Below are 20,806 nucleotides of genomic sequence, written 5' to 3' on the forward strand. Positions count from 1 at the left end.
TATCTTCCTGATAAAGTTCTACTTATGGGGGCAGAGTTCTGATTTACCTTTTCGGTGAAACCTTCCTTGGTACTGGTGGGCAGACATACATAGCCTTCCTCTGTGGTGTTGGTGCACCTCCTAAGTACTTCTGTGATGTTGCTGGTTGTATCAGTTGTTCATTGTCACACTAATCTCTACTTGAACTCCACAATCCTTGTAGAATCATTCTTTTGAATCTGTGTGTCCTCAGTGCCTATATAGTACATAGTCATCATTAGCTCTCAGCAAATGGTTGCTGGATAAACAGATGAATAGATGAATGTTAAAATGGATGCCTGTGTACATGTGTATATTAATTCATTAAATACATTTCTTGGTGTTGATTTTTATCTTTAAGTTTTGGACATTCCCTAATGTATAATTAAGCCTTTGCCAAACACAAAACAAAACAAATCTTTAATTTACAAGGAATACTGTAGTAGAATAAACTGTGGACCAAAAGCCAGGTTACTAGAAGTTTAGTCCTAGTTATGTAACTAACTAGGTAAATGACCAGTCAATTCTATGTTATATCCGTAAAATGAGAGAACCATATGTGGCAAAAGCTGCAATGATGGTCCTTGAACAAATAGTTTGAAACCCACAGCCTTAAGGTGTTTAAAGGGAGGATATTATAGGCAGCACTGTAGTAGATTTCCGGCCTTGCTTTTTAATTAGCAGAAACTCTTGTCAGCTGAAATCTTACTTAGAGCCCCAGAATATAAATAGATGTAAATTGAAATGTAGTGAATAATAAGCCTTTTTGTAATCAAATATAAATTATTTTGGTTTCTTTATTCCCTACATATCAAATATATTAGGTACTTGTTAGATCCATAGGTTTGTTCATTTTTAGAACAAAGCCTAATTTTACATCTCAAAAAATAGAGATGGAAATGATAGATTTGAAGATAAAGTATATATGTGATTGCTTCTTTTTGCATATGTCTATATAGACCTGGTTCCCTTGGTCTTTTAGTACTGGGACAGAATATTTGGCCCAAAGTTGGGTATTGGCTTTGTAACTAGGCATTCATCATTGCCAGAGTTAATATCTAATTAATTCAGCTGAATCAGTGAGTATCATGCCATTAAGTTATTTGAGGTCCTGGGAAGATGCTTCATACTTTGTGGTCTTCCTCATAGGAAGTCTAAATGATGTAGTATTCATATTTCTGAGAAAGAAACCTATAGAAAATATGTGTGCTTGCTTACTTACGATAATAATGAGCTATTACACTTTATTGTTTCAGTCTTCTCAGGAAAAAAATTAATTAATGCTAGGGCCTTTGAGCCTAAAAAGTAGACTTGGGCCAAAGATCTGTCTACCTTATACATGTCTCAAAGATTATGGTACTGGTGGACAATTTTAAAAGATCTAGAGACATTACACCACTGAATAAATACCTTCTGCATTAATTCAAGATAATTTTAAATATTGAAGCAAAAACTCAGTTGAAATAAAAAAAACTCATAAATTCTCATTTTCACATAAGCTAAGAAATAGGCAAATTATTATGCTTCTTAGGTTATGTTTTAGAGCTATTGTTTTGTACACATGACTTGTTTTCAAATTTAATATAAATTTCTATGAGGTGACACTGCATGGTAGTTGTTCACTTCTATTTTGTATCTATCATTTAAAAAATCTGCTACCTTTCTTCTTCTGAAATCTTACTTTTGTTCCTCATTGCCCTCCATATCTTTGGCCCTGACCCATCTTATTTCCTACTTGTTCCCTATCTTGGCCCTGACCCATCTTATTTCCTACTTGTTCTTGGCTGCAGCAGATAAAGTCTGCTTTCATAAGTTTCATAGGCACAACGCCTCCGTATGAATCCTGTCTGTGTTTCCCTTGATGAGTGAGTTTGGATACATCATTTGCCCTTTCTGTGTGTCAGAATTCTCACCTATAAAATAGAGATAAGCATGGTTGTGAGAACTCTATAAAAGGTTACATTTTAGAGACTATAGAATAATACTTGTACAGAATAATACTTGTACAGAGTCATTCATAATCCCCACCATAAAAGGAAAAATATCTATCCTGTCAATGTTTATCTGTGAGCTGCTGCTCACCAGGCATCCAGCTTCTGTACCTGCTTCCTCCTATCCACTGCCTGTGGGTGATCACACTTCCAGCGCATCTAGGAAGAGGCATAGAACCTATTTTATTCATTCAAACATTTTACCCCAGAAACTATGTATTGCTTGCACAGGGGGTATTATGAGTTCATACAAATACATATGTAATTGTTACAAATACTGTTAATATGAGGGATAAGAGGACCTTGAAGAAAGTAAGGGAAGTCAGTAAGGGCTTTCCTTAAAAACCCCATTAAGGCTAAAAACTAAAGGATGGATTAACCTGGCAAAATGAGTATGTATTGCAGTGTAAAAAAATTCTGAGAAGCCAAGCGTGGTGATATACGCTTGTAATCCCAGTACTTGGGAGGCAGAGAGAGGAGAATAGCCACAGCTACATGGCAAGGCCCTTCACAATTTAGTGAGACCCTGTTTCAAAATTAAAAAATAAATAAATAAGGCTGGGGTGTAGCTTTAGAGGTAGAATGCTCCTGGGATCAATCCCTAGTATAACAACAGAAGTTCTGAGACAAGAAAGACATGGCCTGGTGCTAGATAAACTCTAAACACAAATGAATTAAAGGGATAAAGTGAAACGAGTGGGAGCCTGGGTAGGAAGTTGAGGCTCCAACCACAAGCAGGGACTTGATCAGTAGGGACTTATATTATTAATCATCATGTCAAATATTTTGCATTATCCTGAACATAACAGAAGCCATGATGAATTCTAAGTAGGGGAGTAATACAAGAATTTTTGCATTTTTAAATGATCACTCTGAAGGATAGATGGTGGTGGGCTCAAGATCTTTTGCTTTGTTCTTTAGGTACAGTGCATGTGAAAGGACTGTAGCATCCTCACTGGAGCTGTCCTTGACCACTCTTTGCCCAGGTGGGTGGCCTTCCATCTTGTGCTCACCTAATGAACTCGTTGTCGGTTCCTGTCACAGTACTCTCACACTGCGCTGGGAGCCTGACACATGGCAAGGATGCACTCGGTGTCGTAGAATGAATAGTCATTGGTTCTTCTAAGAGTAGGCAATGGGCTTCCTAAGGTTGTGTCATACTCAGGCTTGTATTGTTGACATTGTCTAGCAAATCTCTGTTATCTCTCTGTTACCTGTTGGGCTTTTGATAATTGTTGTTGTGGTTGCTGTTGTGGTTGAGAAACTAATAAGAAAGAAGTGGTCAATATTCATGATGGATTAAAAATGGGGATTTGGGATCACAAGTGTAATTTAAACTTCTTTACTCCTATTAAAAGTTGACAATATCAACCATAATTTATGAGCAGTTATAACAGACTCATGAAAATTACTAAATAGTTCTGAGGGTAGCATTATAAGATCCAAATTTGACCATGAGCAGATACTCAGAAGATACTTATCAGTTGATTTGAATATGCTTCAGTCATAGTTTTCCTTTCGTCAGTTTTTATGCTTTCTGTGGTTCATTTCAGAAATGGTAAAGTTTTTCTAATCTTTTCGAAGCCTTCTTTAATTACATATTTACTTTGGAGATCTTAGAAATCAAAACCCTCAGATGTTGAGAGAGTTTGAAAAACCAAATTATTCATTGACTTGAATGTAATGCTATGTTTTGTCTCTGGATTGATGACCCATGTACTAAAGGCTTGGTCCCCAGCCTGTAGTACTCTTGGGAGGTGGTTAAGCCTTTAAGATGTGAGTACTAGTGGGAGGAAGTTAGGTCGCTGGGTCATGACTTTGAAGGGGATATTGGGACCCAAACCTTCTCTCCTCTCTCTGTCTCCTTGCCACTATAAGGTGAACAGACTTTCTCTAACAGGTGTTATGACCACAAGGTACTGTGGTGCTGCAGGCCTAAAGCAATAGCACCAAATGATCATGGATTGAAATTTTCTAAACCTTGAACCAAAATAAATCTTTTCTCTTTATAAACTATTTATCTGAGGTATTTTGTCACAGGGATGGAAAGCTGAGTAACATAATAGGATCTCTTCTTGCCCCATATTTTAGATGGAAGCAAAAGTGATTGAGAAACAAAACAATTGATTTGTCACCTCATGATTTTAATCAAAAAAAGATTAATTAGTGGCATCAGTTACTTTTTTAGAATATGGGAAATAGATTAATTTCTTAAAATTTTTCCCTTAGTATTTACTGCAGAGAAATTTACTCTGAAATCTATTAAGGCATCATTTATACAAGAGAAGCATGGAATTAATTTGCCATTTTTTCTCTGTTATGTCACTTTTGGAAATTAACATTCAAGCAAATCATATACTAACAATTTTCTTTTTCCATCAACATGGGTATTGATTTCAAATTTGTACTCTATCAGTAATGTGCAATATATATATTTTGCAGTAGAAATGGTCTTAAGTGGTAGTTCAGGAGACACTGTTTACTCAGAGCTGCATTTAGCATAGCTACTTTGCTGTCTGATGACTATTAAAAGAATTCCATTATCTCTTTGTTACTTAGCGTTTCAGCATACTAAGCTAATGGCTTAAGTTCACATTAATTCCTAATGCTTTGCAATTTTTAATCTCAACAGCCCTTGATGCTTATTACAAATTGAACAAGCTAATTTTTTCCCCAAGAAATTCTCACATCTAAATGTTGGATTCAACCTTTTCCAGTCTTGAATAGCTTTGCACAGAGCATAACTTATTGCATGTAAATTTTTTCAAATTTATTTGCTCTATATTATTTGCATCATCCCACAACAACAGATTTTAGGAGAAAGTATATTTGTCTATCTTGTTTATCTTCTCAGCATTCAAATCTGAAAGCAGCAGTAATTGAGTGTACAAGTCTTAATTTCTAAAAGTGTGATGAGACCAGTAGATGCAAACTCAAGGGAGGAGTTTAATACTTGATGTATTGAATTCTGGACATGTTTATGCAATTGTTGAGTCTTTAGGGTGGTTTTTATAGGTTGTCTTTATTTCTAGTATGTTCTTGAAATATTATTAGATTCATAATGTTTATAGACAATTATAATTCAATTCCTTCTTCTGAGATTTGAGGCAAATCTGGAGACCCAGAGCTCAGTAGATAGCTATACCTTAGAGGATATAGGTCTGGGTATGGAGATAATGATTCAGGCTTCTCTTTGTCTATCATTTTTTTCTCCAATTCATACATTAGATGTTATCTCAAACAAGAAAATTCTTATTTTTTAAATAGTCTTTATGTTATTAAAAAGCAAAATGAACAAATAAAAACTAAGACCCATTGATCTAATGTAGACAATAACTTATAGGTTGACAAAATTCCAAAGAATTTGAGAAATGACAGAGTTATCAGTTATTCATGAAGTTAAGGTCATTAAGAAAAGAAAGATATACCTTTTCCTCATTATTTTATATTCTTTCATAAATTGACATTTTTACTCCAAAGGGATGATAGATAAACATTTCCTGTTAAGCTAGAAAGGATGATTGTAACTGGCTAATGGGTGGAGAATCACTGAAGTACTCTACATTTTCTTAGGGGTACCAGACACAAATATTGTCAGGTTTTGATACCAACAAGTTCTGATATCAACTGTCATCCCGGCAACCATTCAAATCTCATAGAGATAGACTCTGGGTGAAGTGAGAGGGATATGAAAAGTGGTATTTGGAAAGATTTATTGACCTGCAGAAAATGAAGAACTACTTCTAGAGAAGGTGGGAATATCTTCAAAAAAGGGAAGATTCTGTTCTGTATCCATCAGGTTCCATTTGGGAAAACAAGGGGGATTTAATATAAGAAATTTATTATACAGGTATAGGATGATGAAAATAAAATGAGGACTCTAGGTAATCTAATGATTAGTTCATTGCAATAAGCAGCTGTAACTCCTAGGAATGAGGGAGGAAAAAAAGAATAGAGTATGAAAAAGTCTAAAAGGGCAGAAAAGGTATATTAGCTTTGCATCACTGTGACTAAAATATCTGACATGAACAACTTAGAGGAGAAAATCATTTTTTTCATGATTTCAGTGGCTCAGTTCATGGTTGGCTGGCTCCAAGGCAGAAACATCATGGCAAGAGGGCCCGGTGGAGGAAAGCTGCTCAGCTCATGACAGCTGGCAAACAGATACAAAGAGAAGAGGAATCCAGGGACAGATAAAGTCTCCAAGGCCATCCACTGGTGACCTATTTCTCTATCCATGCCCCACCTGACTATAGTTTCCACCTGACAAGTTCTTTCAAATTATCAATCCATCAGTGTTTAAATCCACTGATGAAGTTAAAGCCCTTATAATTCAATAATTTCACATTTGAACATTGCTGTAGTGCCTAACACATAAGGTTTGGAGGGACACAACAGATCCAAGCCATAATAGAAGAGGTCAATACTATAGGAGTTGGGACCACCAAATGTTCACTCTAAAGCCTATAATCAGACCTCTGAGGGGGTCATAGGTAGACTGTTGTGGGTCTCCCAAGAGGGAGTATACAAGTTGTTTATACTCTGGGAGGAGGAAGAGGTCCCTTCTTCCCAGCTGTCTTCTAGTTTTCTACCAGTGATTCCCATTGTCATCATCTAAAGAAAGCTAGCTGGGAAGAGAATCTGTGAAATGTAGTTTTCTATACCTCAGCAGTATCACAGAGCAGATGTTCTAATGGTTGGTTTCGGGTTGAAAAACATGGTAAGTAACTAATGGTTTCTTATTTCTCTTTTGGTCACATATGCAGGAGACTTTCTCATCTTGCCTATTTGAGCAAGGAGAAAGAAAAGTAGAGAGATATAGTAGGCAGAGAGAAGAAATAGCAGCAAAGCAGCCCATTCCTTGACCCCTTATTCTGGACACTGTGGCTTGAAGCCATCATGTCATCATTCCATCAAGAGAATAGACCCTTTGGCAAGGGGAACCTGCCAGCAAGAATGTCAGTGTGTACCAATAAGGTGGGAATTGGGGAGGCTAGATAAGTCATTTCTTCCCAGTGTGAAAGCTCTAATTTGTGCCTTAGAAGAAGCAAGCATCTGGATGCATGCCTCAGAGAAGTCATCAATGTATAGTCTGATTTGGGCAGAGAAGCAGTGGTACTTTAAAAAGGACTGCCCTTAGATACCCAGGTAGGCAAGCATTTCACCTGTTTTTTCAATTATTCTAATCTGCCACAATGTGGAAGGCTAGAAACTGAAAAGCAGAAGGAGGAGGATGAAGACCATTTCTTCTTTATACTCCAAGTACTATACACCCACCATTGAGGTGGACAAAGGGGAAAGAGACACAACTGAAATTAGTCATAGGAATGGAGTTATGAACTCAGACTGACCTATGATTATGGAAGGGGAAATAGATTTGGCATTGCATATGAAAAGTTACTGGAAAACAAATTCATTTATACCTGTGTTCTACCAAGTTCAGAATGTTCCATAAATTAATTACACTAATGATAAAGTGGAATTTTATTGGCAGTAATCTCTAGCATAAAGGAGAAATTTTAAACTGAAAAAAGTAGCATTCCTAAGCACTCCATATATCACTTTTATTTTTCTTATTTCTGCCTGGTTTAGTCTGACATATAACCATGATTTAGGAGATTTAAATTATTATATTATGCATTAAAATTTCTATAAACTAGGGATCACTATTGCTAATACCCTAAACCTGTTGAAGGTTAAAGGAATACTTTTGCTACAGTAGAAAGGGTCTTTTTCCTTCTTTTATACTTTAAATCTATGTGGGAAAAGGGAAAAGAGGAAGAGGTACAATTACATAAAGAATATCACAGTCCTTGTCTCTAAAATGCTATGGGGGACTGCTATAAGTTTAAATAAAAGCATTTTTAAGTGGGGAAATATAAAACCATGGGGAAAATATTAAAAGTATATAAGAAGTGGAATTTATAGTCATTATACTTACTCATCACCTGAGCAATTCTTAGAAACACTTTGTTTCAGCAAAGCATATGGTGTTCTATTTATTGAGAAGCAAATTTTGTAATGAAAGAATAATCTTAGCATTTAAAAACTCTAGTATTTTAAAAATTATTCCCTTTAGTTATTATACGATTGAGAGCATGGTTTTAGAAAACTGATCAACTTAACTTGTATTTACAACATTAGAAAAAGTAAAATATAAATAAGTAAATTAAAAGCATTTCATTTACTTCCACCTTGAAAAGATGTTACTAATACCCGAGCAGCTGTATAGTGATAGGTTAAGGGGCTTGGTTTTGAAAATAGAATTGTGGGGCCTTAACGAGGGGAGTGTGTGATTTGCCATGTTTTCTTGTTAGTCTATGAATTGACTTCCTCTCTGTCATGATGACTGTACTGATTTCATTTGCTTAGTTTCCCTTATGAGAATGTTGAAATGATGTATGTAGAAAGCTTAACTGATTCAGAGTAAATCCTTAATTTATGCTAGACTAAACTGAAAGTAATAGATACCTGCAATCAGCAATAATATATTTAATCTCTATTATTTATGTGTCTCCAAATTCCCAAACACAAAGTTGCCACCCATGAGAGAGGACATAAAACTGTTTCTGCCTCATGAAAGCAATTTGAGCTAATGCCTAAAGATCTTTATAAAAAGTACAAAAACAGCTGGGTGTGGTGGCGCACACTTGTAATCCCCGCGCTTGCGAGGCTGAGACAGGAGGATCGCGCTGGTTTGAAGCCAGCCTTGCTGGCTTAAGAGACCCTGTTTCTAAATAAAAATATAAAATAGGTCTGGGAGTGTAGCCCGGAGGTAGAAGGGTTTCCAGGAACCCCAGTACCACACACACAAAAAAAGTACAAAAACAGCCAGGTATGGCTGTGCACGCTTATAATCCTTGTATCTGGGAGGTCATGACAGGGTTTGTAATCCTAATATTTGGGAGGTTGAGATAGGAGGATCACATGGCCAGCTTTACCAACTTAGTAAAAACCCTCCTTGATGTAGTGAGAACTTATTTCAAAAAAAATAAAATAAAATAAAGTAGGGCTAGGGGTGTAGCTCAGAGGTAGAAAGTCCTTGGATTCAAATCCTCAGTACCAAATAAGTAAATTAGTTAAATAGATAAATTAAAAAATAAAAGTACTACAACCATTCTAGAACTCCAAGTAGATCTTATTTATTCTTTGAATAAAAATTTTTAATGCAAAACGTACTCCTGTCAGCCACTGTGCTAGGCACTTCGAAGGGCTAGTTTAAAATGGTTGTCTGACTTTGTAAAGTGTTTGGAGCAAGTCTTTATCAGTGAGTACCCTGGGGGAAAACATATTACACTCCCAAAGAAAGTGAAAAAGAGTTAAATGGAGATACTATTAATAAAAAGTATGGGGAAGGTTGAGGATAATACAAACGGGGTGATCACCATTTTGAAATTAGCAACAGTGGAAAGCTGCTACTAGTTCTTTGGCTAAACAAGAATGACTGGAGGATCTGTGTCCCAGGGTAGAGGACTTTTATCATTGCTATCCTGTGGCCAACAGAAAGGCATCTCTTCTCTCCTGCCTTTCGATATCCTGCAACTGCTTCCCACTGGTTGCACACTCCCAGTGGCTGGAGGGACCATGGACATAATTCCCAAGGACAAGCCTCCCTGGAAACTGAGGGAAGACTAGATCTGGAGAAACAGATGGGGACTCTCCAGAAAATAGTCTCTATATTTCTTGCACTCCTTTTTCTTGTCTTATATAACAGATGTTGCCTTTTTTCCCTGAAGATAAAAATAACATATTTTTATTGTAGAAAATTTGGAACACCGCTTTCTAACTTGCAATCCTCTTTTTTTTTTTTTTTTTTTCTGGCCAGGACATTTTCCTGGTTGATGGCAAAGGAATATATCCAGTAAACTCTCACATTCAAAGGATCATAAAATATTAAATTTATTTCTATGGCTAAAGCCTCACAAAATTATTTTTGCATGTTAGAAAGATCTACTGATATTCCCCTGGAACATTTTGTCTTCTTGCTTGCATAAGTTTCCTACCACAGCAACTTTCTATATGTATTATATCCTTGGCACATTAAATTCTTTTCTACATTTTTGAACACTATATTGTTCTACTTTATTGCTACTAAGCACATTCTACTCAATACTTAACAAAAAGAAGCCAGATATGGTGTCACAATCCTATAAATTCCAGTACTTGGGAGGCTTAGAAAGGAGAATCACAGGTTCAAGGCTAGCCTCAGCAACTTAAACCCTGTTTAAAAATTAAACACACACACACACACACACACACACACACACACACACACACACGGGCTGAAGGTATAATTTGAAGATAGAATGTACCTGGGTTCAATCCCCAATACCTTGTTCCCCCAAAAAGCAAAAAAACTGAGACCTTAGCCTGGCCTGGTGGTACATGCCTGTAATCTTAGTGCTTGGGAGGCGGAGACAGGAGGATTTCAGCTTCAAAGCTAGTCTCAGCAACTTAGTGAAACTCTCAGCAGTCTAGCAAGACCCCATTTCAAAACAAAAAAGAGAAAGACTGGAGGCATAGCGCAGAGGTAGAATGCCTTGGATTCAATGCCTAGCACCACACATACATGAAATAAAGAAAAACCTCATGCCATCCTTATATTTCCACTCTTGTCATTTTAAACAGTTTAATATTTTTATGTTCAAATTTTTATAGAGATACAAACATTGGGCATGTATAGCTCTAGGTCCTGAATTTAGAACTAAATTTATTTTGTACTCTTTAAAACTTACAAATATAATTGTTTCTTTTTTTTTTTTTTTCCATGCAAGCCCTATAGAGGCACTTGAATTGAATAGAATTGTGGTATAATGTCTATTGTCTACTTTTGTTTTGTTTCAAGCATCCTTAAAGTAAAAGCTTTAAACTTCTGAGTGCCACTGTCTGGTCAGCCTTAGAAGAGAACATGATCAGCCCTTGATGTCTGCTGAGGAGATTCTTTTCCTTGAGTCTGGTCCAGGCTCTACTTTTCCCTTGGCATATTGAACCAAATCTCTGAAGAGCCTGTGGTCTCTCCCTTGCACACTCACACACGCCAAGTGTCTCCTTCCCCCACTCCATTATCTGTTTTGTCAGCTTTACTGCCAACTCCCGCACAATATAGTCAAATTATGTGTTATAGATTCAACCCCAGTTTCCTGGGTGATGGTACAGTGCCACTACTTAGTATTCCTAGTCACATAGCTAGAATTCTGTCATACTCTTAATCTATATATATCCTCATGTAAGAGAAGCAGAATTTTTAAATCAGGCATATATTAAGAGTTGAAATGTTCAGAATGAGAAACATATAGAAATTCTTAAGCTCAGTAACAATGAGTATGCTTTTGATACCAAGATCTTGTGAAACCACCATACGTACTAACTTCCTGGACTCGATAATTTCTAGTACATCTACTTCCAGTTGAATTTTGCAAACTCAGAATTTTTCATATGTTCTTGCCATAGAGGGTGTGGCTGTACTTTACATTTGGCCTGTCTTCATAAACTGGTGACTAGTTTTTCTCAGGAGCTTGCAGAACCAGGGTGCAGCCTTATATTTTGGTAATGTTATTCAGGCTTTCTGTTTCTTCCAAAAATCTACATGGAACAAATATCATGAACCGCAGCACCTCAAAATGGCCAGATTTATGATGTAAACCTGGAAGTCCAGTCCAGGCTCTTTTAAAATATTGGCTGCTAAAGTTATATGCCAGTGTACATGCACATGTGAGTTAAATTGAGATTAAGGTTTTTCTCTTATGTACTTTTTTTGAGTGTGTGGTACTGGGGGTGGAAGCCAGAGGCTTTTCTACCTCTGGGCTATATTCCCAGACCCATTTTATACTTCATTTGGAAACAGGGTCTCACTAAGTTGCTGAGAGCTTCACTCAGTAGCTGAGGCTGGCTTCGAACCTGTGCCATCCTCCTGTCTCAGCCTCCCAAGCGCTGGGATTATAAATGTGAGCCACCACGCCTGACTCTCTCTTATGTACTTTAAAAAGATATTGGTGTTCTTTTCCTTTTTTGTGTGGCATTGAGGGTAGAACCCAGGGGATTTCTACCTCTGGGTTATACTACTAGAAATATTTTATATTTTATTTGGAAACAGGGTCTCACTAAGTTGCTGAGAGCCTCACTAAGTAGCTGAGGCTGGCTTTGAACAAGTGCGATCCTCCTGTTTCAGCCTCCCAAGCACTGGTATTACAAGCGTGCACCACCATGCCTGGGTCCTCTTTTGTTTGTGTTTTTTTTTTTTTACAGTAACATGGGGTCATATATTTTAAATTCTGAATCTTATATCTTTTAACTATATTACCTTAACCAAATACTTTTTCTGACCCTTTAGTCTCTCATTAGAAAAAAAAACATAAAAATAATCTTATAAATGTCATGGAAATCCAATAAAATATTTCATAAGAAAGTACTTATAAGCTGTAAAGTCTTATACAAATGACTTATTTTCATATTCTTTATGATTATTGATTATTTGAGAACTCTATTTTTACCCTTGATTCTTATTCTCTCTCCCCAAATAGCTTTTGTGGATTTATTAGACTTGGGCATTTTGCGAACCTTTTTTTCTCAGCACATCAAACTTAATTGGCTTGGTAAATTGTGATCTATGCTTAAACATGCACATTGTACACATTTCAAATGTTGGTGTAGAAAATGTGCCACATCTTTTTGATTAACTGATACAGAGCTGTCCTTGTGTGTGTGTATTTTCTCCCGTAGGTTTTAGCAATTGTCAGCAAAGCTGCACTGAACAGCAGATACCCTAAGAAGGAATCTTTCCCACCTCTATAATGAAGAAGAGCAGGAGTGTGATGACAGTGACAGCAGATGATGTAAGTAGCGAGAGGTAGAGTTGCTGGGTTCCTCCCACGCTCTGTCTGTTCAATAAAGAAGTCGTTCGATAAATCCGTTCAAAGGCAGACAAGAGTGACCGTGGCTAGGGGTTTTGATAGCATGGATATTTCCAGCACCCGGGCCCAGTGTCCTGAGGGGTGGACAGTGAGGACAGATCCCTCCATAGCTTGCAGATGGGCTGAGTTTCCGCTTTGTGGTGTTCACTCACACAATTGCCAATCTCCAGGCTGTGTTCACATCCTCACCCTCAGCTTAATCCTCTTTCTATACTACTTGTGACATCCATTCTTTGATAACTTTCTTCCACACTTTTACTCATGTGCAGCTCACCCTTGAAAGTCACTTCCTAAGAAGCTTGTGATATGCTGGAGTAGTATATCCCCAGAATATGCTACTCAAGTGTGGTCCTTAGACCGCCAGTAAAAACCTCGTCTGGTGTTGGAAATGCAGACTCTCAGACCCACCTCCCACCTAATAGCCAGTATGTTAACAGCACCCCAGAGTGACTAGGTAGGTACATTATGTTTGAAAAGTCCTACTGTAAGTCATTTAAAAAATTCTGCAAACTCACTATCTTCATAGCTTGGATCTGAGTCAGTTGAGATTAATTATTTTTTTGCTTTCAGTGGACTAGTCTTCAATCATCTAGTCCTTACCCAATTATTCTTTGAGCTAAAAATTATATGCCATTAATCAGATATGCAAAAGGAAGAAGGGATAAAAGGGGAAGAAAAAAGTATTTTTTTGTTTGCTTCCTGCAGTAGCTCATCTTACTATTAAATCCTCTATGTCACAGATATGGGTAGTAACTGGGCAGGAATCAAACATGCCAATGGTCATTTGGGGAAATGCCCAATCTGTCAGGATTTCTTTCAGTTCCTATTCCTTTCCTTTAATTATGTGACATGTAGGCAAAGAGAGAACTTAACATTCAATTGCATTCTAGTAGAAGGGGGATGAGAGGTGGTGTATTGTCCATGTCTTCTGTTGTCCCTTTAAACTAGCCCCTGCTGTTGTGCACTTGGGGCAGAGTTCTTTTGCCCAGGTCTTTGGTTGTCAGTCTCGGCATTTGGTGGCATGTGCAGCAGAAGATTGTTCTCAATGTGAACTGTGCACCTTCTCAGCTCACCGAGAGTTTGAATTTCTCTCTCTTTTTGCCAGAACTCTTCCCACCCAACCTCTCAATGGAACTCTGGCCATTCAAAAGACTATCCGGCCCTTAGCTTTGGGTGCTCACTCCCTGGATTCTGTGGTCCTTTCACCTCATGCTATGGCAAACCTTGGTCGGGTATATAAGGATTAATTCTCAGCTGTGTGCCCTGGGGACAGAGGGAAGCCTCTAAGAGTCTCAGGGACAAAGGGAGACTTTAGTATGCTACTTTGGACCTTGCCTACAAACCTCACTCTTTTGCCAAGCCATTTCTACTCTTCTGTGTTGAGAGAACTAACTCACCTGTTCTAGTCTCACCACCGGTGACAATGTTGCCTTTCCTTTTTTCTTTTTGTTTTGCTCTTCCTGGAACAGAAGAAAATTTCCTTTATTGATATTGCATTATAATTTCTCAGCACAAGTGATAAAAAGCTGTGTTAAAATTTCCATGCTGTGCTTAGAATGTCTCCAGGGAAAATTTTAAAATTTAAAAATCTTTTATTTTACTTAATAAAAAAGACATTTAAAATTCTCCTTTAATACTATTTACATATGATGTGCCCCAAGATTCTGTTTTATAAAAGATTAAAACTTAACAATGCCCATAAAAGATGGACAAGCCATTTCCCCCCTTGTATCCTTAGAGAAATAATCCTGATTCTCCTTAAAAGAATAGTTGCCACAGTCAAAAAAGGAGGAATGCAAACATACAGAAATATACAAAGAAATAAAACACATGTAGTGATTATTAAGCCCCCCAAACTAGAGAGTATAAATATTACATAGGCTTATTCTGTTCAATATGGTAGCCCCCAACCACATGTGACTCTTAAGCACTAGTTTGGATGGAAATGTGCTGTAAGCAAATTAAACAGATCTTGAATTTTGAATACATGGTACAAATATTAAAAAATGCAAAACAATTAATCATCTTCTATGTTAATTGCATGTTGAAATTATAATATTTTAGCTATAATAAGCTAAGTGAAATATATTATTAAATAAATTCTACCTAGTTTCTGTGACTTTTTAATGTGGCTACTCCTAGAAAATTTAAAATGGCCCATTTATGTCTTTTGTATGACTCATGTATCAGCCTAGAACTGTTCATGGTGAGTCTCAGCCTTCCACGTAGAGTGCAGAAGACCATAATGGATGATTCACGTTGTATTGCTCCTCTTATTGCAGCATTGAGTTTAGCAGGTTATAGTTTATAGATCACACCCTTGAATTAATTTTCTATTATATTTCTCTTTCAATAAGGAATATTTTTATTATGTTTTCACTTATTTTAACTTAGAAAACATTTATTCAGTGATGTAAACAGTCACCTAATATTAATTTAGCACCTATTATATGTCAAATATTGCTCTAGGTTCTAGAAATTTAGCAAGAAATAGTACAAAATCATTCTCCCCTTGGATTTTCCACTCTAGAGGGAAGAAAGGAAATCAACTTGTAAAAGTATAAAGTAATCGTGGCTGTACAGTAAAATGAAGTTGGTCAGGGGCGCAAAGAATGCTTGAATGGTGAGAACAGGGTATTTACGGAAGGACAATGTGAGATGGGATATGGGCAGAGATGACGTTTGAGCAGTGAGGGGTGAACCCTGGGAAGAGCTGGAAAAGGCCATTTCTGGTAGAAGGAACACTGAGTGCAGAGACCTTTACTGCCTGCAGAACACCATGGCAGGGCCTGGGGGGATACACAAATGAAGGAACCACGATCCCTGTCTTTAGATACTTGTAGTACACAAATCCATTCAGTAGGAGACTCAGTGTGATGAGTGTCTTAGGAACAGTATGCATTTGGGAGAAGTAAATTAAGTTCCATCCAAGTACTGAACAGAAGCAATTAAGATTAAAGGGATTATGAGATTGTTAGAGGGTAAAGAGCAACGGATTTGGGGAGGAATTACAAAGGGGGAAATGGCTAAAAAGACTAAGAGAGAAGCACCCAGTGACCTATGCATAGGTGAGACACAGGAAAAAAATAAATAATAGATAAGCCAGACATGGTTGCCATTCCTGAAATCCCCGTGCTTAGGAGGCTGAGACAGGAGGATGGCATGTTTGCAGTCAGTCTCAGCAATTTAGCAAGATCCTCTGCAACTTAGTGAGGTTCTGTTTCAAAATAAAAAATAGGGTTCGGGTTGTAGCTCAGAGTTAGAATGCCCCTGGGTTTAGTTCCCAGTACTGTAAAACATAAGTAAGTAAACAAATAAAAAAATAGGACTGGGGATGTAGCACAGAGGTATAATACCTGTAGGTCAATTCCCCAGGATCACAATATATATACATATTTATAGTACCATAGACATATGTTTACCTATATTACACATATAATACACACACAACATATATATATATATATGCATGTATATGTATACTATTATAACCAAAAAACAAATATCTGCATCTAGTTATAATTTTGCATTTCTAATCATTGATGTTAGGAGACTTTTTTTTTTTTTTTTTTTTACAAAAGGAAAGTTGCAGTAAGAATGATAAGAATTACCTCCAGGAAAATTTCTTTGTAATTGACGATGACTGCCTATGATAAAACCACAATTTTCAGAGACATAATTACTTTTATACTTGTCTCATGGAGCCTTGTGACATTTAGCCTTGGTAGGGGCTGTGAGCATCATTTCCCATCATTTCTATCTCTGATTTCCAAGGTTTGAAAACTCTGGCCTGTGGTCCAGATTGAATGTGACCCACAGCATACTACATATCCTTGGGAAAGTACCTTATCCCATTTTCTTAAAATGAGTTTAACTGAAAGAATTAAAAAATAAACTCTCCAAAAATTTCTGAAACAGGCAAAACCTAACAACAGCAATAAAGCTTAGATTTCTTAAGAACTAATGTCTCATCTGGACATTTCAGTCATCCAAACTTTGCTTTGCCAGGAGGATACGATAGAGATTTGATAGTATGGTGGCCCCTGTCCTTCCTCCCCACAAGCTTTTCCGACTTTGGTTCAGGATTTCACATGAACTTATCCTTTGTGGTAACTTTTTTCAAATTATGGTGATAAGAATACTGATTTTTAAACAGAGAATTATTCAGGGACCTGAGAATAATCCCAAACTAGGTTGTTCCTTTAGAGCTTATTCAGACATTATGTAAATTTTGGAGAGTGTGACAACACAAGTTGTGATTTCCAGAGATAACACTCAAATTAATGTTTCTTTTCCAAAAATCTTTAATGAGTGATGTAGATCAGTCAGACTCATGATGCTCAAAATAGGAAAATAATGCCAAGATTACAAATTCAGCTATTGCAGAATGATTGAATTCATTTTTTCCTGTGAGTTTGTTGGTCATTTGGGGGCAATAGTAAACAAATTGTCATTATGAATTATAGAACTCTAGAGGCAATTATGGATGACTTTGCATGAATTAACGAGTGTTTTCAATTAATATTGTTTTTATATTTAATTTTTGTAAAGCTATTCTATTATGAAAAGCTATTCTATTCTTTTATGTGGCAAGACATTTTTACATTAATTTGGGGTCTTTTGAAACAAATCCTTTGTGTGTTTGGGGGGGTACTGGGGGTGGAACCCAGGGGCTTTCTACCTCCAGGGTTATACTCTCAGACCTATTTTATACTTTATTTGGAAACAGGGTCTCACTAAGTTGCTGAGAGCCTCACTCAATAGCTGAGGCTGGCTTCGAACCCATGCAATCCTCTTGTCTCAGTCTCCCAAGTGCTTGAAACAAATATTTTTAACCCAAAGAAAAACTTCCAGGTCTATAAATTCAAGCTTATTGGCAAGTCAGTATGAAAGATACTTTGTGGTAGATGTAACTGTTGCTTTTCAAAAGCAAGTATAAAATAAGAACTTATTTAGCTCATTTATTGCAATGAAACCTGGTTGGCAATATTTCTTTTGTCTAAAAGAAAAAAAATATTCAGTAACTTTATTAGGAGGCCCTGGGGGTTGGTGGTTTAGCTAAATGCTATCATTATTTCTTCTCTTTGGGCCAGTGTTTTTATATAAGGGGTGATTATAGTTGAGAATTTGCTTTCTAGATAATTGTTGCTTTCTTTATATGTGTATCTGAAACTGTGATATTTACAATGATGATTACTGACCTTAAGCTTGTAAATCTCTTCAGAAAGATATTTCATATTCTAGTTTCTCAAGTACCATGTGTTTTAGGAAATAAATATACTTATTTCCTAATAATAGTAATAATAAATATATAAGTACATATGTATATTTCCCCCTCAGTCTCTAATTTCTAAAATATATAAACTGGCTTGCAGTGCATGCTAGACCTATAGTGGATTTACTGTAATAACTAGTTACTAAGCAGCAAACTTGGCACATTCTAGAAAATTTCAAATTTTGGAAAGTTTCAGATTGTTTTGTCTTCTTTCTCCTACCAAATTGTGATTCCTCTTAATTTCAAACAAATGATATTTCTAAACTGCAAGCATAAGAAAATATGAAAATGTCCCATTTCCAGGTAGGGAGATTAAAGCTCCTGAAAATTGTCAAGCCTTTTATTGCCCAGATTTCTGTTACTGGGCTATGATCTTGTACGGATAAGTATGAATCACTAGAATATAGGTTCTGTGCGAAGCGATATTCTTTCTACTGTTGTACCCTACTTTTAAAAATTGTTTTGGTGCTGAGACTTGAATACAAAGGTATTCTACCTCTGAACCACACCCCTAACTGTATTTTACTTATTTTTTTTTTTTTAATTTTGAAACAGAGTCTCACTAAGTTGCTGAGACTGGCCTCCAGCCTGCAATCCTCCTGTCTCAGCCTTTCAAATACTGTGATTATAGGCATATGCCATCATGCCTCCCTCTATTGTTCCCTTCATTATTAGCACAGGATAAAACAGTAATAAATGTGTATCAAATATTTGTTGAAAGAACTTAGACCTTCAAACTAGAGTTAATTATTCTCATATGAATGGATCAGTTAGTAGAGAAGAGGAGGATAGAGAATTTTTGTTCATTTAAGCCTTAGAAGGTCAAGTCCCAGGTCCTCCAAATCTAGTCAGACAGGCTGATTGGAAGTACTTATGTTTTTAGGGACACGAAATGATTTTCAGTGTTCCATAGTTCTCTGTTAAGATAAACATGGAGAGTGAACATTCCAGCTTTTAAGCTCCAAGTTGCTATCCACTGCAGTGTGGCGCTCTAGCATTTTATACCTTTGAGCCCATATGAATGATATATCAGCTGGAATCCCACTCCCAACTGTACCAGGATCCATGGTCACCAAGAGATATGAGAAAGATGAATAGCTCTTATCACTGAATATAACCAAATGCTTTGGTCTTCTCACAAGTATTCAATTCATGTTACCATTAGACCATGTTGATCAGGGAGGATCAGGACTGGATAAAACATATCTCTTCTTGTTCTTTAAGTTTTTTATTTGTGCATTATAGTCATACATCTTAATGGGGTACCAGATGGTACAGGCATACATACACATATCACTCAGTTAGCCCTTCCCCAATTCCCTCGGCATTCCCTCACCCCTCCCTCCTTCTCATGTTTGGCTTACTGATTGACTTTAAAATATTTATGAATGTATGTCATGTATATTAGGAACCTATTACATAATTTGACTCAAACAACAACAGCAAAGAAAAAAGTCACCAACCATGAGTGTTTTACATATGAACATTAATAGCCAGTAGCCCATCATTTTTAACACTCTGTTATCTTGAGATAGAAAATATTTTTACTTTACAACACTGAACAAGAAATTCCACACTTTATTATAGTTTATTCCCATGTTGTATATTTTGAAAATATATTTTCAATTTAGCAAGTTTTATTTTAGTCAATAAAAATAAGATAAAAAATAAAAGAGCAGCGCTTAGTCCACTTAATGCTATCCCTGGTACGCATTATCCATGTGCCTAAGGACCTCCAGAACTAAGCAACTAATAGGTTTGTTCTAAAAGTTAAGAATGAGGCCCCCCCCTCTCTTTTTGTTGTCTCTTAAGCTTTAAACATTAGTGTTATGTTCCAATTGCGAGATGAGTCAGGACATTATAAGTGGCATTTTGATTATGTAGCTTCTTATTTCAATCTACTATTTTAAACATTTGATTTTTCATTCTCTTTTTCTCTTTTTCTTTCTTTTTCCTGTGCTTCCTCCAGAGTGTTAAAGATTACTTTGAATGTAGCTTGAGTAAATCCTACAGTTCTTCCAGTAATACACTTGGGATCGATCTCTGGAGAGGGAGAAGGTGTTGCTCGGGAAACTTACAGTTGCCACCACTGTCCCAAAGACAGAGTGAAAGGGCGAGAACCCCGGAGAGAGATGGCATATCCAGGCCGACCACACTGCCGTTGACCACGCTTCCAAGCATTGCTATAACAACTGTAAGCCAGGAGTGGTGAGTAGTCTCAAAATTAAATGTCAGTTCTAAGTCTTAATGTCTGTTTACTCCAAAGACAATTTCATGTTATTACAGTGTTATCTGTAGAAGAACTAAGACTATTATTATTTTGAGAATTGATTTCCTTTTGTGTAACAAGATGTGGACTTTGAAACAGTAATGACCAGACTATATTTAGGAGTCTATATTTGTGAAAGATGCTATTTTGAACTAGTGTCAATCAAGAATAAAAAATTTTGTAACTGTGGTTAAAATTATGCCATGATACTATTTCAAGTATATGATTTAGCATGCATTTAGTCATTAGTATTTTCTTTTTAATCTATATCATTTTCAAATATTTACCAAGAATGGCTTACCTATTATATGGTTACTTATTGATAAAGTAAAACATTTTTCCT

At 36.5% G+C, this 20,806-nt stretch overlaps 1 protein-coding gene across 2 annotated transcripts in view; it reads left to right on the plus strand.

Moving 5' to 3' along the window:
- Positions 1–12,799: 12,799 nt before the first annotated feature.
- PDE4B (phosphodiesterase 4B) overlaps positions 12,800–20,806 on the plus strand; it is a gene marked incomplete at both ends in the record, with an annotated part of 454,207 nt that continues 446,200 nt past the window's right edge. The window contains 2 exons of one of the 2 annotated variants that reach the window (XM_080690737.1): positions 12,800–12,841; positions 20,164–20,402. In XM_080690737.1, coding sequence (XP_080546863.1) covers positions 12,800–12,841; positions 20,164–20,402 — 281 coding nt within the window. Of the gene's footprint in view, positions 12,856–20,163; positions 20,403–20,806 lie in introns of both variants that reach the window. The other variant, XM_080690739.1, reaches the window with a different exon arrangement.

The sequence above is a fragment of the Muscardinus avellanarius genome, assembly GCF_963383645.1.
Source record: "Muscardinus avellanarius genome assembly, chromosome: 3".
NCBI lineage: Eukaryota > Metazoa > Chordata > Mammalia > Rodentia > Gliridae > Muscardinus > Muscardinus avellanarius.